Source organism: Lontra canadensis, unplaced genomic scaffold (genome assembly GCF_010015895.1).
Source record: "Lontra canadensis isolate GAN:19392208 unplaced genomic scaffold, GSC_riverotter_1.0 scaffold8, whole genome shotgun sequence".
Taxonomy (NCBI): domain Eukaryota; kingdom Metazoa; phylum Chordata; class Mammalia; order Carnivora; family Mustelidae; genus Lontra; species Lontra canadensis.
In genome coordinates this window covers 13,031,431-13,054,498 of record NW_022631002.1, presented here as the reverse complement: position 1 = coordinate 13,054,498, position 23,068 = coordinate 13,031,431, and the positions used below count along the sequence as shown (strand labels likewise).

At 40.9% G+C, this 23,068-nt stretch overlaps 1 protein-coding gene across 1 annotated transcript in view; it reads left to right on the top strand.

The window, feature by feature from the left end:
• HYDIN (HYDIN axonemal central pair apparatus protein) overlaps positions 1-23,068 on the top strand; it is a 335,705-nt gene that overhangs the window by 133,818 nt on the left and 178,819 nt on the right. The window contains exons 14-18 of the mRNA XM_032853995.1: positions 4,254-4,486; positions 7,365-7,465; positions 9,617-9,752; positions 12,505-12,669; positions 14,304-14,456. Coding sequence (XP_032709886.1) covers positions 4,254-4,486; positions 7,365-7,465; positions 9,617-9,752; positions 12,505-12,669; positions 14,304-14,456 — 788 coding nt within the window. The remainder of the gene's footprint in view (positions 1-4,253; positions 4,487-7,364; positions 7,466-9,616; positions 9,753-12,504; positions 12,670-14,303; positions 14,457-23,068) is intronic.

The following is a 23,068-nucleotide window of genomic DNA, read 5'->3' as shown; positions in this document are numbered from 1 at the left end:
TCTTTTCTTTACAAAAAGCTGATTCATAATTCCTTTATCAGTTGCTTTAACACTTAACATTTCCTAACATGTAAGAAAATCTGTATAAATGGAGTTCAATGTCTCTTAATTACCATAGAATGTGAAAATGGCTGGAGAAATTTTTACAAATTTATTATGCATTTTAAGTCATAGAGTTTTTGAAGGGAAGTAAAAGTGACCTACAACTTGAAAATTGTCTGATGGCCAACTATGACAGACATACTCTCCCAAGGGTAATTGTGACTGATCCACAATAAGAGGTGTATTACTTACCCAAAGATCTATGCAGTTATCCTCCAAACAGCTCACCTGAGTCCATAGAGAAGTGTGGGTAACTGATGCATGACAGTGTCGTATCCTTCCACAGGCCTTTTAAATATGAACTCTAACACGGAATATTTGGAAAGTGTGCCCACTGTCATATTGCCTTGGAGGCAGAAAGCAGAACCTAAATAAGCACCTCAGTCATTCCAAGGAATCTCATTCTGATTCATTGTCTAGAAGCTGTCTTACTGTTCACTGCTCAAAGGTTAATGTCAATTAACCAATGATAAGCCAATTTTTGAGCCCCAAGAATATCTGAGTCTACAATTTAAAAAGCACCTAAGCCCCTAATAGTACATTTCAACAAAATATGGCAAACAGGAAGTGTATGTTTGTGCCTAAGATGCCACTGATTTATTCAAAATGCTGTATTTGGTATTGGCAAGCTCTGGCTAACACAGTGGGTAAAACCATGTATGCATGCTCTAAAGCTAGGTAGGTTTTTATTCCCCCGTTAATGTCTTCCATTTGGTCTGTTGTTATCCTTAAGTATACAAGAAAGGCCATTATTGGGTAATTAATTCATTGTTTCCTTGAGCTATAGAGATAATAATCAATAGCTATTTCTCATGGTTGGTCCAGCTAGAAGTTTTGGTAACTAGCTTAGGTGAAAATTATGAACAGCTTATTTTTCTTTCATTGTATAACATCTTATTGGGCCATTTGGTGATAAGGCAGCTAGGCAAGAGGTGGGAGGACACTGCAGACCCATGACCCAAGATTCCTCAGGGCTGAGATAGGAAAACTTATCCCTCCTAAGTCCACCTTCAAAATTCAAGTCTCATTTCTTTTAGTCTGTATATAGATTCCTTAATCTTCTCTGCAGTGTGGCAGAAAGTGTTATCAAAAACATACCTTTTTGCTTGCCAACAGGATATCTAGGGCTATTTCATTTTCAAATTAGGCCAGTTAATTTAAGCTACATGGCTGTGCTTTTGGATTCTGTACCCTAAAGCCAAAGTCAGAGATAATTTTATGATACAAATTTCAAAATTATTTTATGATAATATTTTTAAGTCCTGAAGTTGGAACTAGAGCTCTCTCATGACTGAAAGTATCATTATTTATTTCTCTAGAAAGATTGGCCTCCCATCACAAAGAAACATCATCCATGATGTTTCATCCATCCTGATTACTATCTCACGTGTGCAATCAGGGCTTTGATGAGGCAGACAAAGGTAAACATGTTATTGGCTCAGGGATGAGAGAATAATAAAGATGCATAGAGTTCCAGATGCAAGAGAAATTAACTGTTACAGGAATGAGCCAGGGACTGGAAGAGTTTTCTTCCAAGATGACTGGCATATTGGATGGAGTAAACAAGGTTTGCAGAGACTTGGAGTGTTGGGGAATACATTGAGCTAACTAGAGTTGGTAATATTGTCCCTATATTGGCACTAAGGCCCATTCTTGAAGAGGTGTCTGTTATAGGTTAGTGTTAGAGACAGGGCCTTTATTTGCTTAGAGACAAAGATTCTAGATTTAGCATCAAGGCCTGTTGAGATTGATGGTGTTAGGTCGTTATTAATATACTGAAGTAAACGAGAGGTATTAGTCCTGTTGGTTGGCATCTGAAATGTTTAAAGTATGACTATAAATATTTTAATGGTAGGATTGGATGTTAGAGGACATATCTAATAATTAATTACATCGACTGACGCTATAGTAGCGTGAGAGAGTCAGATTATAGAATTTAGGTGGTGATTGTCCCTGAAGGAACACTGGAGCTTTGATAAATCCTCAGATCCATCAAAGAGTAAGTAACAACTAATGCCAGATGATAGACCTGAAGGGGTAGGGTCTGTATCTGCACACCCACTATTTGTCAGGAGCTACAAGAACATGTTAAATGAGAATAAGTAGTTTAGAAGGCTTCAGGTACTTAGTGGATCTGACCATTGGATAATTTGGTCAAAGAAGTTAAGGTCTGAGGGCAAATTTGCTGGGATAAATATAGGGATTTTTAAAAAGCAACATGGTAGTTGTCTTCCATGGTCCAGGTATGAACTGGTCATATTTCACTCAAAAAGAAATATTTAGGGGTGCCTGGGTGACTCAGTGGGTTAAGCCTCTGCCTTCGGCTCAGGTCATGATCTCAGGGTCCTGGGATTGTGCTCCGCATCCAGCTCTCTGCTTAGCAGGGAGCCTGCTTCCCCCTCTCTCTCTGCCTGCCTCTCTGCCTACTTGTGATCTCTCTTTCTCTGTCAAACAAAATCTTAAAAAAAAAAAAAAATTTAAATTGACTTTAGGAGGGTATAAAGTAGGGTGTAAATTAATTGTAATTGTCTCTTAGAATCTTAATTGCAATGATTATAGAAAGTCTTACAAAGGTTAGAAAAAATCATAGCATGAGGAAAGCCCTACACCCTGTAGTATTAGGAGTTGGTGCAAGCAGAAGCCCAGGGGGTAGCACTTGTATTCGTAATGAGCCTGCAGTCTTTAATAAAATAACATCCTCTTCTTTCGTCTCCTTAACAAGCAGTGTGGGGTCTACAGGTAGTTGTGCAAGGAATCGTTCTAGCTAGGAGGTTATAACTGGCTTTATTCTTGGAAAAACTTTTAGTTTCAGGGAAATAGTCTGAGCCGGTCGTTTGGAAGGACCCACCTTACACAAACCATTTCCAGAGCAAACCTGACGTTGTAAGAGCGCTTCTCCCCCAGATGGTCAGGTGGAATTAGGGTGAGGCATCTATAATTGCAAGAATCCTTGCTGGGAGAGCTCAGGAGTTGAATGCAGCAATTCCTGACTGTGAAACTAACTTTGGAGCAGTTCCCCTGGAATTGCCAAGAGAACCCTTCAGGTCCACTTAATCAGGCAATTCTTTTTCAATAACAGATCTCTTCCAAGTAGATTGGCAGGTGGTATCACAAAGGAGAGACAAACGTGTTTCATCCAGCAGCCGTGATGTGTCGACAAAGGCTCAGTCATGGGGACCTGGAGAAGCAGATGTGGTCACAATACCCCCTGCAGGGACGTAGGAACCAGTCCCGAGACCAGCTGTGTTTTACTGCGGTAGGGTTCAAGGTGGAAAGAATAGCGTTGGCATCTAGTAGAAATGTGCCTATTTGTTCTTGTTTCATTCTGAAAGTGATGGCAGATACAGTGGCCACCTCAGGAGTCCACAATTAGAGCTCAGTTTATAGCTTGCCGGACAGGAGGATCCATATCTCTTAGAAAATGACCAGGAGTCTCCCAGAACTGAATGTAGGAAGGCTAGATTTAACACAACAAAGTAGCTTTGTCTAAGGGAGGTAAAAGCCGGTGTGGCAGTCTCTGGCTTGCTCAAACGCAGTTTGTAAAGTCTCTCTCAGGAGAGGCTATTATTCGATTTTGTGTCATCGACCCTGAGTGCGTGAGCCTCAGACAGGTCCAGGATGAGTTATATAATGTCTTGGCAGGCTCTAGGTCACACCGCGGGGACACAGCAGGGAAAACCACGCAGGCTTCTCCTTTAACACACCGGCAAATAAAAAGAGCAAATATGATTCAGTTTCTTTAAAAAACCTGTATTCTATGCAAATATTAAATGCAAAATATACTTTTGGAGGGCAAGTCACCGAACAGGTAATAAGAGGCTGCTTCTGAGAGGGACCTGGATGGACATCAAGGCATAGTTTCATGTCTATTGTTGCTACATAGTAAGTGTATAAAAGTATTCATCGAAGAAAGAAAAGGAAAGGAAAGGGAAGGGGCGGGAAAGGAAGAAAGGAAAGAAGGGAGGGGGAAAGAGAAATAAAGAAATGCATTTGTTTGTTGTACGACTGAAGACTATCAGTGGGAGGTGGAGTTAAGCAAGTTGCAATGAGCTGCATAGACATTTGAGAGTTTTGACAATGCTAGCTAAGGTTGAAGTTCAAGGGAGGCTATAGTGGGGCTCTTACTTCTTACCTCACATTTTGTTTTCCAGGCTTCCCTCATACCTTGATATGTTCCCTCAATAATACCTCCTTGGTCCCCATGACCTTCAAACTGCGTGTCCCTGGAGATGGTGATGGCCATAAAAGCATTTCAAGTTGCCAGTATTCAGACTACAAAATGCCGTCTTGGAACAAGGACGAAATACGCATAATGCAACCAAAAGAATTCACCATCACTCCCAGCAGTGGCACCATTCGCCCCCAAGGATTTGCCGCTATCAGGGTAAAGTGCACAGCCTTCAGCACATATGGGCAAGGAGCCAAACTCTCAAATATTTATTAGGGCCACAGCTAAGGTGTGCTTTACATGCCCACCATCAGTGGGAGACAGTGACCCTAATTCACGTGGAAAAGTGGGCCTTTACGGCAATAAACTACCGGGACCAAAGAAACCAGATACAAATATATTGGGCGAAAAGAACTGACACTGCCCTAGTGGATTTCCATCAATCTAGATAAACTGCCCTCACCAGAACAATGGATTCTAGCGATCTGTAGTACAACCACTACTCTGTATAGACAGTACACTCATGGGTACAAATAGTAAAAGATTTAAGAATTCATTGATAATTAAGTCCTACTTTCCTTTGGAATCTAATTGTTTATACCAGTAAAGGTCCAGATTTGTGCCCCAGATGATAACCCAGTTTATTCAGATTTTTAATATAAATCTGGGCTTCATGGTGAGTGTAGATATGAAATTCCTCACAGTGGTTTATATTTAGACCCACGGTGTGATGCTCTGGTAATGGCCACCAGCAGAATTATTTCACAGCTGACTGAGAAAGGTTTTACTGTCCTCCCTCACTGACTTTTGCTTCTCCAAATAGTTGGGTCTAGCATTATTGAAGGCTACTAAATTGAAATTGTTTTATCTTTTCTGGGAAAGAAAAAGTAAGATTTCCATAGCTAAGGTTGGTAAATTTCTCTTTGAATATTTAATTCAGCTATGGCCTTATCCCCTCACATTTTAAAAAATGTTTTATAATATCTCACCATGAATCCATTCATCCTCAATCTTTTATGGGACTTTTTGGCTCTTCGAAGGGCTTCTCCATGGACCTAATGAAATTTATATTATATATCGTTACAACTTCTCGGGGGTGTGGTACTTAGTTGGCTTGGGCTGCTAATTTTACCAACACTCAAGTCTGAGAGGCTGATAAACAACAAATTTATTTCTCACAGTTTGGAGACTGGACGTCTGAGATCAGGGAGACAGAATGGGAGGGTTCTGGTGCAGGGCCCCTTCCGGGTTGCAGACTGCTGACTTCCTGTGTCCTTGCATGGTGGGAGGAGCTGAGGAGCTCTGGGGGAGCTTTCTTATAAGAGCTCTACCCTCAAGACCTAATCACCCCCAGTGTCCCCACCTTCTAATTACCATCACACTACAGGTTAGGATTTCAATATAATGAATTTTGTTTGGGGGTGGGGGACGGGGTAGGGAAGACACAACCATTCAGATGATTGCAGTTCCTAGCTGTGACTTTCTCAGGATGAAACGCTGTTGCATACAGCCTACACATTACCTGCCTTTTCTTTTTGCCTTTCACACATGGCACTGGAAGATTTTAGGAGCCATAGCATCCATCTAGCAGCCTTCTGCCAGAACTTCCTGTTCTTCTGCCTTCTAACCGTAGCTCAGATAGAAACAAGGCCTCCTCACTCCAGGCCCTTCTGCACGTGGGGGCAGCTACTTCTCCCTGAATCTGACAAGTTTCCTTTCCAAATCCATGGCTCCATCTTCTTTTCCCTTGTATATGGAAAAGCTTTCTCCAAGCTTCAGCTTTTGCTCCTGAACTATACTTCAGCCGTGTCTGTGTAGACTCGAATTTGCATCCAGTGATTCCCTTTGCAACCAAGAAAAAAGTTTTAATTAGTCCTTCATACATAATTTATAGGTAGAAAAGCTTTCACTTCTGCCAGAAGCTGTTCTCCCCACTTAGAAGTATCTCTTCCACTACAGATCATCTTTAAGCAATTAAATATTGTGACAAGACTTCAACAGCTTGAATGTAAAATTTCACAATAATAAATAAAAGACATAGGGTAAAATATATATACTGGGCACATATTGTCCTTGAATAGACCTTTATTTGGAGCTTCCTGTTTTTTGCTCTAATGATGAATATGGAGGGTAAAGGAGGGAGACGAGATTTTGATTTTTCTTTTTTTTTTTTAGATTTTATTTATTTGTCAGAGAGCAAGAGCAAGCACAAGCAGAGGGAGCAGCGGGCAGAAGGAGAAGCAGACTCCCCACGAGCAAGGAGCCCGATGCAGGACTTGATCCCAGGACTCTGGGATCAGGATCTGAGCTAAAGGCAGACGCTTAACCAACTGAGCCACCCTGGCATCCCAAGATTTTGAGTTTTCTTAAAAAGAAAATTATCTAGAGGCACCTGAGTGGCTCAGTGGGTTAAAGCCTCTGCCTTTGGCTCAGGTCATGATCTTAGGGTCCTGGGATCGAGCCGCACATTGGGCTCTCTGCTCACCAGGGAGCCTGCTTCCCCCTCTCTCTCTGCCTGCCTCTCTGCCTACTTGTGATCTCTCTCTCTCTCTGTCAAATAAGTAAATTAAATCTTTTTAAAAAAAATGTATAGCTTTAAAAAATATATTACAAAAAATTATCTAGTTGATTCCTTATGACATTTTCTGGTGGTGACATGGTCATGTTCATTTATTTTTCTCTAAGAAAGACTTAGCTATACTGTTTTATTGGTGTATTGAATTTTCATAATTGACAAAGCCCAGAGGCATAGAGAACAATTTAAATTGAGTGATTAAAGTTTGTTTGATATGGCTCATCCTTCAGGGTCATTTTTCCCCTGATGCAAGTGTATGACTTCTTTGATACAGTCTTCTCAGAAATGACCAAACCTATTGTGCTAAAAGCCATTTGGTTTCTAACCTGGCCTTTGAAAAAACTCAGCAGGACCTGACCCCGAAATGTAATTTGTTCCACTAAAAATGTAAACGCCATACATCCCATAACAAAGTACTTAGAAGCCGTACTCCGTGTGGTCCTCCTCTGTTCCTTTCCCCCCTGCGCAGGGGGAGGGCTGGCCTTGCAGAAGAACCGCTTCTCACCTTTTCCTTTCCAGGTGACCTTATGCTCCAACACTGTGCAGAAATACGAGCTGGCCCTGGTGGTGGACGTGGAGGGCATCGGGGAAGAAGTGCTGGCGCTCCTAATTACTGCAAGGTATCCCCCTCACCTGCTTTCTCTCTTCCCCAGTCCCCCTGAGCCACCAGTAATGGGCTGCCTCTCCCAGAGGCAGTGCGCCTGCAGTCGGTTCACACTGCATTGGTTCTGCTTTCCAGAGGAAGGAGGCTGAATCTGATATTCAAATGACAAAGCTTTGAAACAGCCAACTGCACCTTTGGTGGAGATAAGAGAAGGGATGTGCATGTGTGTTGCAGGTGTTAAGAATAATAGTGCTTTCTAATGGTCTGACTTTACCAGTATATAACTAAAAAGGTTTTACCAGAAAGAGGCAAACAGTTGCTGGTTTTTATTTTTATCTTTCAATATAGTACTCCAGGGTTATGCCCAGTCCTGCTGTGGGAGATCCATTTAGCGAGACAGTCCTGCTTCAGGACACCGTTATCACGAGTTAAATGCCACCCGAATGAGGCCCTCTAACCACATCAACTCCTCAGAACCATCCCTACCTTCTCTGTGTTTTAATACAGGCAGCAATGGGGTCTGGGGCCAGGTGAAGATCCTGGCTCTGCCATTTGTCACTTGTGTCTCCTTGACCAAGTTACTGTCTTTTCCAAAGGTTGGAGCATGACACCCAATGATGACGGTCATCCTAAGTAAATAAATAAAATCATAGCCCACACTTTTGCCAAAGCAAACAGGTGTCCATGTCTGAGCCTTTAGGGGGTGTGTATGAAAATGCTACCATCTACATGAAATTACTTAGCAAAAACCTGATAACTCATCCATCCTTAGGGTTTAGGCCTCATGAATTGCAGAAGATGTACTGTGAAGGACTTGAAGGTTAAGGCCTTGCTATGGTCTACTTAGTCTTCTTTCCAAAGACCTACCTAATGATTTTGTTTGTTTAAAAATAGCAAAAACTTTCATCTGGTCCTTTCTATACCCAGGTTTACATTTTTGCCTAGTCTTGCATTTCATTTCTTTTCCGTGTGGGTTTATTCTGATACTTCCCTCCTCTCAGCCCCCCTTCCCAGCAGGTATCAATAGCAAATCCTGAATTTTAAAAATGGGGGGGCCAGGGGATCTTAAGCAGCTATGAGTTTCCTGCCATATACTCTGTGACCCAAGTCAAATACTGCAAGTCCTACCTATTTCAGGTAGTAAAGCATTAGCTTTATGAAAGTCATCAGGTCAACCGGCAACTCCATTCTAGCTAAAAATGAACACCCATCCCATTCTAAACCTCAAACTTTAGGTTAACAAGACTCTCATGTCATTATTTTTGGTGTAATCTGTAGGAACTGCTTGAAGACCCTCAACAAAAGAATTGCTTTTAGAACTTGCAGAGAGCAGGCAGTGACAGCTTGCTGTGCCCTCTACCACAGGTTAATCATCTCTCACTGAGTGAGCTCTTGCTCAGTGCTCTGGGCACTGTACTATATTATTCATTCGCAATTCCTCCTGTATTTCCCTCAACACTCTGAGAAGAGTTCATTATGCTAATGTCAGTCCCTAGAATTACCTTCATTATACCTCTGAGCAAAGTGGGACTCTGGGAGGCAAAGCTACTTGCTCAAGCTTGTACTTGTTAAGGTCACTATTTGATACTGGCTCTGATTCAGATGCCAGTGCTCCCCACCGTGGCACTGTAGTGTCACCACTGTCCATGCCAGTTCCGGGTTGAGCAGCTGTCTGAGCCTACAGCCCCAAGACAGCTGTTCTGCATAGGAATTAGAATTATTACCGTAATTTAGATGGTACAGACTATAGCTAGTTCTTGGAGGACTCTGACTGGTCCAAAGTGTCACAGCTAGTTAGGACCCCATGCTGGTGGCATTGGCCCTATTTGACTTGGAAACCCACCCACTACCCTAAGGATCTTGCACTGTGGGGGCACCTTGGGGAAACAAGGCCAAATATGAAAATCAATGGAAATGTTAGTCATTACCCATGGAGGACTGCTGTTTAAGGAGTCCTGCTTCTAGCCCTTTTTTTATTAAAAAGTGGTGACTGGGGGCTAAGGGATAAGGACAACAGGAGAGGAGATTTGAAAATGATTAATGTAGTCATTAGAGAAAAACTTTGTGACAGTGACAAATGGTGTTTAACTTGGGACTCAGCCTTCTCCATATGTAAACAAGCTCTCTATCCTTTTGAATTCTTTAATGGCCTCCTTCCTTTGAGCAGGTGTATTGTACCTACCCTCCACATAGTTAACCCAGAGGTGGACTTCAGGCGCTGCTTCCTGAAGTACCCCTACGAGAAAACAGTCCAGCTTGTCAATCAAGATGACCTCCCAGGATGCTATACGGTCCTGCCTCAGGTGAGTTACGTTATCCTTTTCCAGTGTTGATTTTTTTTCAGTTGGATTTTCTTGATGAGAAGGAGCCATATTCCTGAACACATGACCTTATGTACTTCCTATTTTTAACCCTGAGAAAATCTGGGCACGGGGTCATAAAGCCGCTGCTGGATTGCCACCCACATGATTAAGCAGCTACAGATGTAAACAGTTATTAATTTCCCAGGTAAATTGCCTTTGATAAAGAAAGGAAAGGGTCAATTAAGCCAACATGAAGAAGTTATACCTGCAAATAATTGCCTATGAATTAAAATAGGAGTTTTCATTTATGGCCATGCCTGTGGCTTGAACAGCATCACTAAGATACAATACTTACAAGTGGGCTTGTTGAACTAGAAGGCTAGAGTTACTACAAAAAGAAGAAAAAAAAAGAAAATCATCTCCTAATGTTTTATGAAATGGATCTGTCTGCATGCCACAACAACTAGCTAAGTGGGACATGAAGCAATTAAACACATATGAATTAAAGATTCAAAAAGATCTCTACAGATCAAAGAAATGGAAGGTTACTAATGGGATGAAATTTACCAAGAATGCATTTGTATTTAAAACTCTATTGCTCTGGGATGCCTGGGTGGCTCAGTCGGGTGAGTGGCTGCCATAGGGTTGGGTCATGATCCCCATGTCCTGGGATTGAGTCCCACATCGGGGTCCCTGCACGGCAGGGAGCCTGATTCTCCCTCTGCCTCTCTGCCTGCCACTCTGCCTGCCTGTGTGCTCTCTCTCTCTGACAAATAAATAAAAATAAAATCTTTTTTATAAAAAAAACTCTATTGCTCTGTAAGGACAGTACTCTAATAAAAATTCATACCAAAAAAAAAAAACCACCCCCAAAAAAACAAATCATATGGGGTTTTTATTTGACTGTAGGCTCAAAATGAGTTCAAAGACAAGTATGGAGGCCATGGAACCAAGACAGGTTAGGCTGTATCAGAGGAACACAGTGGTCAGCTAAAGGAAGAAGATAGCCATTGGTCAAGGCAATGCCAGACTTTGTGTTCCGATCTTGACATCAAAATTTTTAGTGGAAACATAAAAAAAAATTATGTGTGGAGTAACCAGGATGGCAATTGACATCATCTGGAAATTCAAGTTCTATGAGAAGCACAGTGTTTAAACAGGAACAGAAAAGACTTTGCTAGGATGAAATAGCCATCTTTTACTAGTTGAAGGGCCATTATGTAAAAGAGGAAATTAGAATTACCCTATGGACTTCTCTGAGACAAAACCAGCAGCCAAGGTTTGGGTTTGATGAGAGCTAACTTTTCTAACTTTTAGGTGATCAACAATGGAATAGGCTAGCCTTGAGTAGCACATGATCATCTCAAAAACTCAGAGCAGAGCCTGCCCCTGTGGTGATGAGGGAGCTTTTTCTGCACACCTTGGCTGGGAGAAGGGTGAGACACTTGCTTGGAGCACAGAATTTAGAGGGGAGCCCAAAAACACAGCCATCAAGATAAATCATATTTTCATGTTACATTTTAAGAAATCAAAATTAATGCAAAATTAAAACAAAGTATCAAATATTAGATAAAGACAATCAGCATTGCTGATCTTCCCTTCGGCTTTAGGCACCCGTAAGGCTGGGCAGAGCACTGCCGCATTGACCCGCTGAGTTGGATTAGGCCATGTTAGCCCATTCCAGGTGCACAAAGACCATGGAGGTCTCTGGACAGTTGAAATCTGTATGCTGTGTTTTTTCTCTAGGAGCTGAAATTTCCCAGAAGTACCCAAATTTATTTGGCGAATGGGATTTTTAAAGTTGTATTTGTTGTTGTTTTTCATAAAAGCTAGTAGGGCACCCAGGTGGCTCAGTCAGTTAAGTGGCCAACTCTTGATTTCGGCTCAGGTCATGATCTCTGGGTCCTGGGATCCAGCCCCGTATCTGGCTCCATGCTCAGCGGGGAGTCTGCTGGAGATCTCTCCCTCTCCTTCTGCCCCTCCCCCTGCTTGCATTCTCTCTCTCTCTCAAATTAAATAAATAAATCTTTTTTAAAAAACTAGTAATATGTTAAGAGCAGGGTTTTGAAGAACATACAGTGATAAATGCTGGATAACATTCGTTCACTCATTCATTCATTCATTCATTCTTTCACCTAGCTATGTTGCCATTTAATAAAACACGGACTGAGCGTATGTTCTGGGCCAGGAAATGGGCATGTGTTGCGGAGAGGCCAGGTCGTGCCCTAGGAAGTTGACAGTCCATGCAACAGATGGACACACAGATAGTACGCACTGTGGACTAGGGCTGCAGGATGCCCCTTGGTGACAGAGGAAAAGCCCTGAGTCTAGAGCAGGGTGGGTACCTGCAGATGTTCGGGATGGATGTGCAGGTCAGTCAAAGGGAGGGGGTGTTCTAGGAGGAGTAACACACATGCAGAAGGCTGGAGGTAGGAAGCAGTATTGTGCTCAGGAAGGACCTGAGCCTCTGTTGAGAGAGCACAAGGGAAGGAGGTGGTGGGGGATAAAGCATGAACACCTGGAGGACTAGGCCAAGGAATTTGGCTTAGGGACTAATTCACATTGCAGATAATTTCAGCATCTTGCTGGGTTGTGCACTTTGGATTGGGGCCGAGTGCACACCCTGCTTCCCTTTAGCAGAATTGTCATCCATGGACTCAGGATGATGCTTGTTTCAAAATAACCTAATATGCTGTTTATTTCATACCCTGCCAGGGGCTTGCTTATCCATCCAGCTTGTCTCTCCCCACAGGTATATGGAGATAAGCCTGCTGTGTTACTCTCCAGTCCCACGCCCTGTGGAGTCATCCCTCCTCACAGCACTGTTCACATACCTCTGGCCTTGGAGACCCAGGTCACTGGGGAATATAGGTCCACAGTCTACATCTCAACTTTTGGGAGCCCGGACCCCCCTATGGTGAGAGCCAGTTTTCAGAATTACAGTTAAAATTTCTGTACTTCTTGCAGACTCCATATTTTCTGGTTTTGCATTTTCACTCTGCAATAGTAAAATACTAGTGCCGTGTTACTCCAGGAATCTACCTTCAGATTCATGCAGACGAAGTACTGTTTTATAACATTTGTCCTTTTTAATTTTTTATTTTGTGTTTTAATTTGTAAACTTTTTTTAGTTTTTCAATTTTATTTTTAAATTATTTTCAATTTTAATTCCAGCATAGTTAACATGCAGTGTTATGTTAGTTTCAAATGTACAATATAGTCCTTCAACAAGTCTATATATTATTATTACTCAGTGCTCATCAAGATAAGTGTCCTCTTAATCCCATCACCTATTTCCCCCATCCCACCTATCCACCTCTCCTCTGTTGTTCTATATAGTTAAAAGTCTGTGTTTTGGTTTTTTTTTTTTTCTCCCTTTGTTTTTTTTGTTTCTTAAATTCCATGTATGCGTGAGATTGTATGTTATTGGTCTTTCTCTGACTGACTTATCTCACTTAACGTTATACTCTCTAGATCCATCCCTGTTGTCACAAATGGCAAACTGCCTTCTTTTTTATGGCTGAGTAATATTCCATTGTATATACACATCGTGCCTTCTTTATCAATAGTGTTTGTTCTTAAACTCCTATCGGGAGTTACACACACACACACACACACACACACACACACACACACACACAGAGTGGGGGCCTGGCCCCCCTCCAGAAACTCTGAGGAGAGACCCATCTGTGCATGGATCATCCTACTCTGTTGTTCCCAAGCAAAGCTGAGTATCCTTCACTGGCTGCACATGGGCTCTGAGCGTGATTCCAGTCACTGCCCACTGGATCTTTTCCTGTATTTTGACTGGACTCATAGGCCAAATGAACCTACTAAAGCTGTGGGAAGAGGGAGATATGGAAAGTTATCTGCTGCTTGAGCTGAATCAAAGGATACATCTTGAACTTTGAAGTTGCCCAACAGGCTGTGAATCCCTAGACATTTGGTTTAGTTGGGAGCTGGGTGATGTGGGTGTACATTTATTTGAAGTGATTCTGAATGCTTAGAGAGTAAACTAGGGTTTTGCTTTTATCTCTTCATGTAAAATGCCATAGATAAGCCACCTCACAAAGGCAGGCCAACGGGAAAGCTGCCCCTGGTCCAGGCACCCCGCCCTGCACAGATGCAGCCCATGACGAGGTCCCGTGCTAAGTAGTTAGCACTGTATGAAAGAAGAAGGCCCCCCCTGCTTCCTCAGGCAGATACAATGTCTGGATGGAGGCACGGGGCTAGCGGGAGCAGAACAAGGTGGCTTTCAGTCCCCAGAATGCACAGCTTTATGTAGCGGATAGCCCTGTTGTTTCCTCTCAGTGTGCGCTTGGGCTGGCCAGGCAAGCCAGTCATCCCTTCTGAGGAATTCCAGGCTGGATTCATGGGTCTGACCAGCATGGCCATCTCTGTGTCCCTTGACCACAGAGGACAAAGGGAAGGAATGAAAGTTCTCATAAACACCCTTTAGTGCCCCTACTCTCTATAAAAGGAGTGAAACCATCTCCAAGGCCAGCCATGTTTCAGCTCTTCTTCTGTTTTTTCCTCTTGCGTGGAACGTAGGTCTGTCGCATAAAGAGCATCGGAGAAGGCCCAGTTATCTATGTACATCCCACTCAAGTTGATTTTGGCAGTATCTACGTCCTAAAGGACTCCTCAAGGATTCTCAATCTGTCTAACCAGTCCTTCATCCCTGCGTTATTTCAGGCACGCATGGTGAGTAGATGGCAGGCCATCGTGGGGTGAAAACACAGCTTTTCTCGTACCTTATAGGCAGCGGTCCTGTTTTTACAAAATGCCTTTGAAAACGGTCAACAGAAGCAGAGATTTCTATGGTTTGACTACGTTAAGCTCTGTCATTCTCATCCTCAGTTCCTTTCTATTACAATCCCTTTGTTGACCAGGAAACACAATGTGCATACAGTTTAGTAAACAAGCAAATATATTTAGTGTAATGTTGGGAGGATGCTTGCAAGACCTTCTTACTGAACTATACCTAAGCCACTCCCCCACCTCTGGAAAACACCTCTTCAATGTCCCTGTAACTGAAAAATGCCTTTTTATATTTAATTTGAACCCTTTTGGTCACAAATATGTTACTATGCAAATTCTAGTTTTATCCTCTCTTCCTTTTAGCAATATTTTGATGTAATTTATAAAGATACTTAAAGTATAACAAGATATTTGCCAAAAGTTGAACTTAAAGGAAACTAAAACAAGGATTGATACAAAAAAAGATATGTAATAATTCTAGAAATGAGTTTGTCCTATGTCTATGTATTTTATAATATATACACCTGCTAGTCTTCTATAAATTCATTTTTAACAGATAATACCAATTTTTACAGAATTTAGAAACTTCTCATCCAGCAACTGGAAATATTTTTGATTTTAGAAAAAATTTTCTAAATTTAAACATAAAATATTAAATGGTATAGCCCTCATCCTTTCCCCAACTTACTGATATTTGAATGAATGCTAACATTTGGTTTCAGTATTTGTCAGATATTTCTGAAAAATCATATTAATTTTCTAAAAGTCACCATTAGAAGGAAGAGGATCATGGTTTTCTGCTGACTTGTCACAGCTCCTCAGAGCCATTGGTCCCAATAAACATTCATTCATCATTACTATTATTCCTTCTTATTATCAGTTGTCATTAGTCCTTATAAAGGCAGCCATTTCCTGCATAGTCACTGCTCTTTGCAACATGAGGTTCAGACACAACCCCACCCTTGTCCAAGTGCCTTGTGGGTCTTGTGTGGAAAATAATGTCTAATAATGCTGAAAGAAAAATCCTACAGAAAAGATGCCTCGGCTAGTCTTCATCCCGTGAATTAGTTGATGTGTTTGGTGGAAAGCAAGGGGTATTGCTAGGAAGTGTTGCTTGTGGCCCAGCTTTGTGTGTGCAGAGTTCACAGTGGAGGAGGCACAGAGGCAGCCGAGCTGTCAAGGACACTGAGAGGTGGTCCAAGCAGATTACAGAGGAGGAGATGAGCAGAAACCATCAGAATGCTTAGGTACCAGGGTAGCGCCTGCCACTTGGTTAAATTCTCAGGTAGTTCCAGATTTCGCTTTTTGACACACGTTAAAAACCAAAAAAACACACCAAGGATCTATGGGTTTTTATTAATATAGTGTATATATTGAATGACCCAGCTGGTTGTTAAAACGGGACTTTTTCTTTTCCACAAAGGATTCTTGATTCCATCTTTTGATCTTTAGTATCCTCTTAAATCAGCAAGCTCCAGTTCCAAGCAGCCAAAGTGTGATGTAAGCGATTGGTTGTAGACTCTTGTTTCCCTGCACATCCGCTCTTGGAAAACTGGTGATGTTGAGCTGATTGTCCTTCTAGCATAAGAGTACTTTCAACTGTAATTCTCATGAGTGAACAGTTCACTCCTTTCATATTTCAGCTGGAGTTTTGATGGCTATCCTAGTGAATAAATACTAACGTGTGTTAATATTACAGGAATTGAATGACACTAACTGGGACATTAACTACAGTGGGAAGAAATAGAAATACCATTTACTAAATTTTGAAATTGTTTTACGGCACTGAACCTGCAAATTCATTCTCAAAGAAATTGCCAGGCATTAGGAAAAAAGATTCAATTAATAGTTTTTTTTTTCCCCCTACCTAAGCCGAGAGCTCAGTACCCAGGCTACTGGTGGTCAGATATTTGTTGCATTTCATTTCTCACTCAGAGAGAAGCAGGGCAAGGACACACTCTTCACTTCTCCCAGGATTAGTAAGGATTCAGGTCTGAAAGTTCTCCCTCTCTTCCTGCTGGATGCCCTGACAGGTGGGCTCATCCTCTCTCCTCTCTTGGCTGTCGGAAAATGTCAGCCCTCCCCTCATGTGGCTCCCACTGTCAGCCGCTTGCCACGCTCAGTCTTGTGCATGGCCTATAGTCACAGCAACCACTGTGATTACATTCTCTCTTGCTTGGCAAGAGACATGTGTTTGTCATCAATTGGAGGGGCAGGAGATAGGAAGCTGGAAGCCCACCTTCACCATGCTGTTGGGAAATAAATTGGACTTGGAGTGATTTTTAATTTCTCCAAAATAAATGCTGTATTAAAAAGTGATTAAAACCCCTGAAACTTCTTAGTATAATATAGAGTGAAGAAACGGTGAAGATTTTATCTTTTCTGTTTCAGTAAATCTTAACTTATCCTGAGTCTAAAAAAAAAATGATTAGTAAAAGCAGAGAGTTGTGTGACTCGGAGCCATAAGTTCTCCTTTGCTTTGGAATGCTTGAAATACCAGCCTCCCCTAGCGGTTCCCTGTGGCTGATTTATTTGGATTTAAGATGTAAAACTCAAAACAATAAAGTCACCTCTGGGTTTGGAGGTTAAAAATATCAAAGTGTGAGAACAGAGCAGAGAAAGGCCATTTTGGCAAGAGTATGTGGGCTCTGCTTCACACATAGCACTCCTCTCCTCTCTCTGGGTGACAGCAGAAATAAGGCAAGAATATGGTAGTTCTCTGGGCCCTAGGACTTCAGCATCAGGCTGGAAGATAGACATCTTCTTTCATGGGTGCCCCTCGCTAAGCAAAGAATATGCATTGCCCAGCACTTGTTCAGAGACATCTGGAATCTATTCAACCTAAGGGAACAATTAGCTCGAGAACTTGCATTCAGATGTCAGTGACATGTTGGGATTCAGCTGGCACTAAAGCATTTTGCATGGGCTTTCTGTCTCTGTGATCTGTGGAAGAGACCATTACAGTTAGACCTTTAGAGTTTCCAGGATCCAGGAAATGAGAATACTGATGCTTCATTCAAGCTTGGCTCCTTTTAAACATTTATTTACTTTGTCACTTGCCGAGCCATACACAGTGATAACAGCATTCAGGGAATTATTGGGATTTCACATCTTCAGGCCCTAAGCCATTGGGTCCTTTCCTTATCTAGGTAGGGACACCCTCTTTATATTTACTTTTTTGTCTGCTTGTCTCCTTCAAATGATGAGTGTCTCTGATCTGAATTCCCAGCACCTAGCAACAGGCTTGGAATTATGAAGATGACAGTATGATGGCATTAATTGTAACTAATGGTTATTTAGTTCTATTTGCCACTTTATGTACAGTTATTTTACTTACTGTAACCTGTGAAAGAAATATTGTTATAATGCCCATTTGAATGAGGTAGAAGCAGAGGTACAGAAAGGTTCAATAAATTGCCATAACCTGAAAGTGGCAGAGCCTGGTTCCCAGGACTAGTGGTCTGACTTCAGACTCATACTCTTTTCTACTGTACTTGCCTAACTTTGCCCAATCAGTGGTTATCCAAAAGGATGTGAAAATGGGGAAAGGATTTTGGTTTCATGTCCATGAAAGACCCTTACAGGTAGACATGCCTAGAAGAACAGATTTTTCTAAAAAGTTGGGGGAAAAAATTAAGGAGTGTTTCTGAAGTAGACTATATTAAGAAATGAAGCGTATGATATAGTGTCATACTTAAAGGGTCTATCCAACAAGATTATCTAACAATTGTAAATATTCATGTCCCCAACATGGGAGCAGCCAATTATAAAACCAATTAATAGCCAAAGTAAAGAAACACATTGATAATAATACATTAATAGTAGGGGACTTTACTCATAGCAATGGACAGATCATCTAAGCAGAAGATCAACAAAGAAACAAGGGGCTTTGAATGACATACTGGACCAGATGGACTTCACAGATATATAGAACATTCCATCCTAAAACAACAGAATAATCATTATTCTCAAGAGCACATAGAACTTTCTCCAGAATAGATCACATAGTATGTCACAAATCAGGTCTCAACTGATATCAAAAGATTGGAATTATTCTCTGCATATTTTCAGTTAAAACTTGAACTTAATCCCAAGAGGAAATTTGGAAAGAGCTCAAAACACTTGTAGGTTTAAGAGCATCCTAGTAAAAAATGAATAGATCAACCAGGAAATTAAAGAATTTAAAAATTTCTTTAAAAAATTCATGGAAACTAATGAGAATGAAAACACATCTGTTCAGAACCTTTGGGATACAACAAAAGTGGTCCTAAGAGGGAAGAACATTGCAATACAAAAAAAGACCTTTCTCAAAAAATTAGAAAAATCTTAAATATACAAGCTAACTTTATATCTAAAGGAGCTGGAGAAAGAACAGCAAATAAAACCTAAACCAAGCAGAAGAGAAATAATAAAGATTAGGTCAGAAATCATTAACTAGAAACCAGAAGAACAGTAAAACAGATAAATGAAACTAGAAGTTTGTTCTTTGAAAGAGTTAATATGATAGATAAACCTCTAACCAATCCTATCCAAAAGGAAAGAGAAAGGACCCAAATTAATAAAATCATGAATAAAAGGGAAGAGATCATGATTAACACCAAGGAAATAGAAATTATTAGTAGTAATTATTACCAGCAACTCTATGCCAACAAATTAAGCAATCTGGAAGAAACGAATGCATTCCTGGAAACTGATAAACTACCAAGACTGAAACAAGAAGAAATAGATCATCTGAATAGTCTAATAACCAGCTAGGAAAACGAAGCAGTAATCAAAAACCTCCCAAAAAACAAGAGCCCAGGGCCAGATGACTTCCCAGGGGAATTCTACCAAACATTTCAAGAAGAAATCATACCTATTTTACTGAAGCTGTTTCAAAAAAATAGAAATAGAAGGGAAACTTCCAAACTCATTCTATGAGGCCAGCCATTACCCTGATCCCAAAACCAGGCAAAGACCCCATCAAAAAGTAGAACATGTGTCTGATAGCCATTTGTATGTCTTCATTGGAGAAGTGTCTGTTCATATCTTCTGCCCATTTTTTTATATGGTTGTCTGTTTTGTGTGTGTTGAGTTTGAGGAGTTCTTTATAGATCCTGGATATCAACCTTTCGTCTGTACTGTCATTTGCAAATATCTTCTCCCATTCCGTGGGTTGCCTCTTTGTTTTGTTGACTGTTTCCTTTGCTGTGCAGAAGCTTTTGATTTTGATGAAGTCCCAAAAGTTCATTTTCGCTTTTGTTTCCTTTGCCTTTGGAGACATATCTTGAAAGAAGTTGCTCTGGCTGATATCAAAGAGGTTACTGCCTATATTCTCCTCTAGGATTCTGATGGATTCCTGTCTCACATTAAGGTCTTTTATCCAGTTTGAGTTTATTTTTGTGTACGGTGTAAAAGAATGGTCGAGTTTCATTCTTCTACGTATAGCCGTCCAGTTTTCCCAGCACCATTTATTGAAGAGACTGTCTTTTTTCCACTGTATATTTTTTCCTGTTTTGTCAAAGATTATTTGACCATAGAGTTGAGGGTCCATATCTGGGCTCTCTACTCTGTTCCACTGATCATTACTAGCCATCAGGGAGATTCAAATTAAAACCACATTGAGATACCACCTTACACCACTTAGAATGGCCAAAATTAGCAAGACAGGAAACAACATGTGTTGGAGGGGATGTGGAGAAAGGGGAACCCTCTTACACTGTTGGTGGGAATGCAAGTTGGTGCAGCCACTTTGGAGAACAGTGTGGAGATTCCTCAAGAAAATAAAAATAGAGCTTCCCTATGACCCTGCAATTGCACTATGGGGTATTTACCCCAAAGATACAGATGTAGTGAAAAGAAGGGCCATCTGTACCCCAATGTTTTCAGCAGCAATGGCCACGGTCGCCAAACTGTGGAAAGAACCAAGATGCCCTTCAATGGACGAATGGATAAGGAAGATGTGGTCCATATACACTATGGAGTATTATGCCTCCATCAGAAAGGATGAATACCCAACTTTTGTAGCAACATGGACGGGACTGGAAGAGATTATGCTGAGTGAAATAAGTCAAGCAGAGAGAGTCAATTATCATATGGTTTCACTTATTTGTGGAGCATAACAAATAGCATGGAGGACAAGGGGAGATGGAGAGGAGAAGGGAGTTGAGGGAAATTGGAAGGGGAGGTGAACCATGAGAGACTATGGACTCTGAAAAACAATCTGAGGGTTTTGAAGGGGTGGGGGGTGGGAGGTTGGGGGAACCAGGTGGTGGGTATTGGAGAGGGCACGGATTGCATGGAGCACTGGGTGTGGTGCAAAAACAATGAATACTGTTACACTGAAAATAAATTTAAAAAAATAAAAAAAAAAGTAGAAGAACAGACCAGTATCCCTGATGAACATGGAGGCCAAAATACTCAACAGGATCCTAGCCTATGGGATCCAACAGTACATTAAGAGGATTATTCACGATCAAGTGGGAATTATTCCTGGGATGCAAGAGTGGTTCAACATTCACAAATCAATCAGCATGATCATATTAATAAAAGAAAAGAACAATATTATTCTCTCAGTTGATGCAGAAAAAGCATTTGACAAAATGTAGCACCCTTTCTTGATGAAAACTCTTCAAAATGTAGGGCTAGAGGGATCATACCTTGATATCATAAAAGCCATCTACAAAAAGCCCACAGCAAATATTCTCAATGACAAAAAACTGAGGACTTTTCCCGTAAGTCCAGAAACACGACAAGGATGCCCACTCTCACCACTGTTGTTCAACATAGTACTAGAAGTCCTAACCTCAGCAATCAGACAACAAAAAGAAAAAGCATTCAGATTGGCAAAGAAGAGGTCAAACACTCACTCTTCGCAGATGACATGATACTTCATGTGAAAACCAAAAAGATTCCACCCCAAAATTGCTAGAACTCATACAGCAGTTCAGCAATGTGGCAGAATACAAAATCAATGCACAGAAATCAGTTGCATTTCTATACACTAACAATGTGACTGAAGAAAGAGAACTTAAGGAATCAATCCTATTTACATTTGCACCAAAAACCATAGGATACCTAGGAATAAACCTAACCAAAGAGGCAAAGGATTTGTATTTAGAAGACTATAAAACACTCAGGAAAAAATTTTGAGGAAGAGAGGAAGACACAAAGAGATGGAAAAACATTCCATGCTCATGAATCGGAAGAAGAAATATCGTTAAAATGTCTGTGCTACTTAGAGCAATCTACACATTCAGTGCAATCTCTATCAAAATACCATTGACATTTTTCACAGAGCTGGAACAAATAATCCTGAAATTTGTATGGAAACAGAAAAGACTCTGAATAACCAAGAGAATGTTGAAAACAACAACAACAACAACAACAAAGCTGGGAGCATCATAATGCCTGACTTCAAGCTGATCATTAAAATGAACTATTGGAACTTCATTGGGATAAAAAGTTTCTGAACAGCAAAGGAAATAGTCAACAAAATTAAAAAGGCAACCTACGGAATGGGAGAAGATATTTGCAAATGACACACCAGATAAAAGACTGGTATCCAAGATCTATAAAGAATTTCTCAAACTCAACACCCCAAGAAATAATCCAGTCAAGAAATGGGCAGAAGACAGGAACAGACATTTCTCCAAAGAAAACATACAAATGACCAACATACACATGAAAAAAATCCTCCACATCACTTGTTATCAGGGAAATACAAATCAAAACCACAATGAGATACCACTTTACACCAATTAGAATGGCTAAAATTAACAAAACAGGAAACAACAAATGTTGGCAACGGTATGGAGAAAGGGGAACCCTTCTACACTGTTGGAGGGATTGCAAGCTGATATAGTGACTCTGGAAAACAGTGTGGAGGTTCCTCAAAAAGTTAAAATGAGAGCTACCCAATGACCCAGAAGTTGCATTACTGGGTATTTATACCAAAGATACAGATATAATGAAACAAAGAGGCACCTGCACCCCAGTGTTCATAGTAGCAATGTCCACAGTAGCCAAACTGTGGAGATGTCCTTCAACAGATGAATGGATAAAGATGTGATATAAACCATATAAATACACAACATTCCATATACAATGGAATGTTACTCAGATTTTCAAAAGGATGACTACCTACCATTTACATCAGTGTGGATGGAACTGGAGGGTATTATGCTAAGTGAAATAAGTCAATCAGAGCAAGACAATTATATGGTTTCACTCATATGTGTAATATAAGAAATAGCATGGAGGATCATACGGGAAGGGAGGGAAAACTGAATGGGAGGAAATCAGAGAGGGAGACAAACCATGACAGATTGTTGACTCTGAAACAAATTGAAGGTTGTGGAAAGGGAGGTGGGGGGCATGGGGTAACTGGTGATGGGCATTAAGGAGGGCATATGATGAGCACTGGGTTTTATATGCAATTGATGAATCACTGAACACTACATCTGAAATAAATGATGTACTATATATTGGCTAATTAATTTAAATTTTAAAAATATTAACCATGTACAATAACACTGTTGAATTTTGTGTATCCATCTGTATCAGCCTTCAGTGTT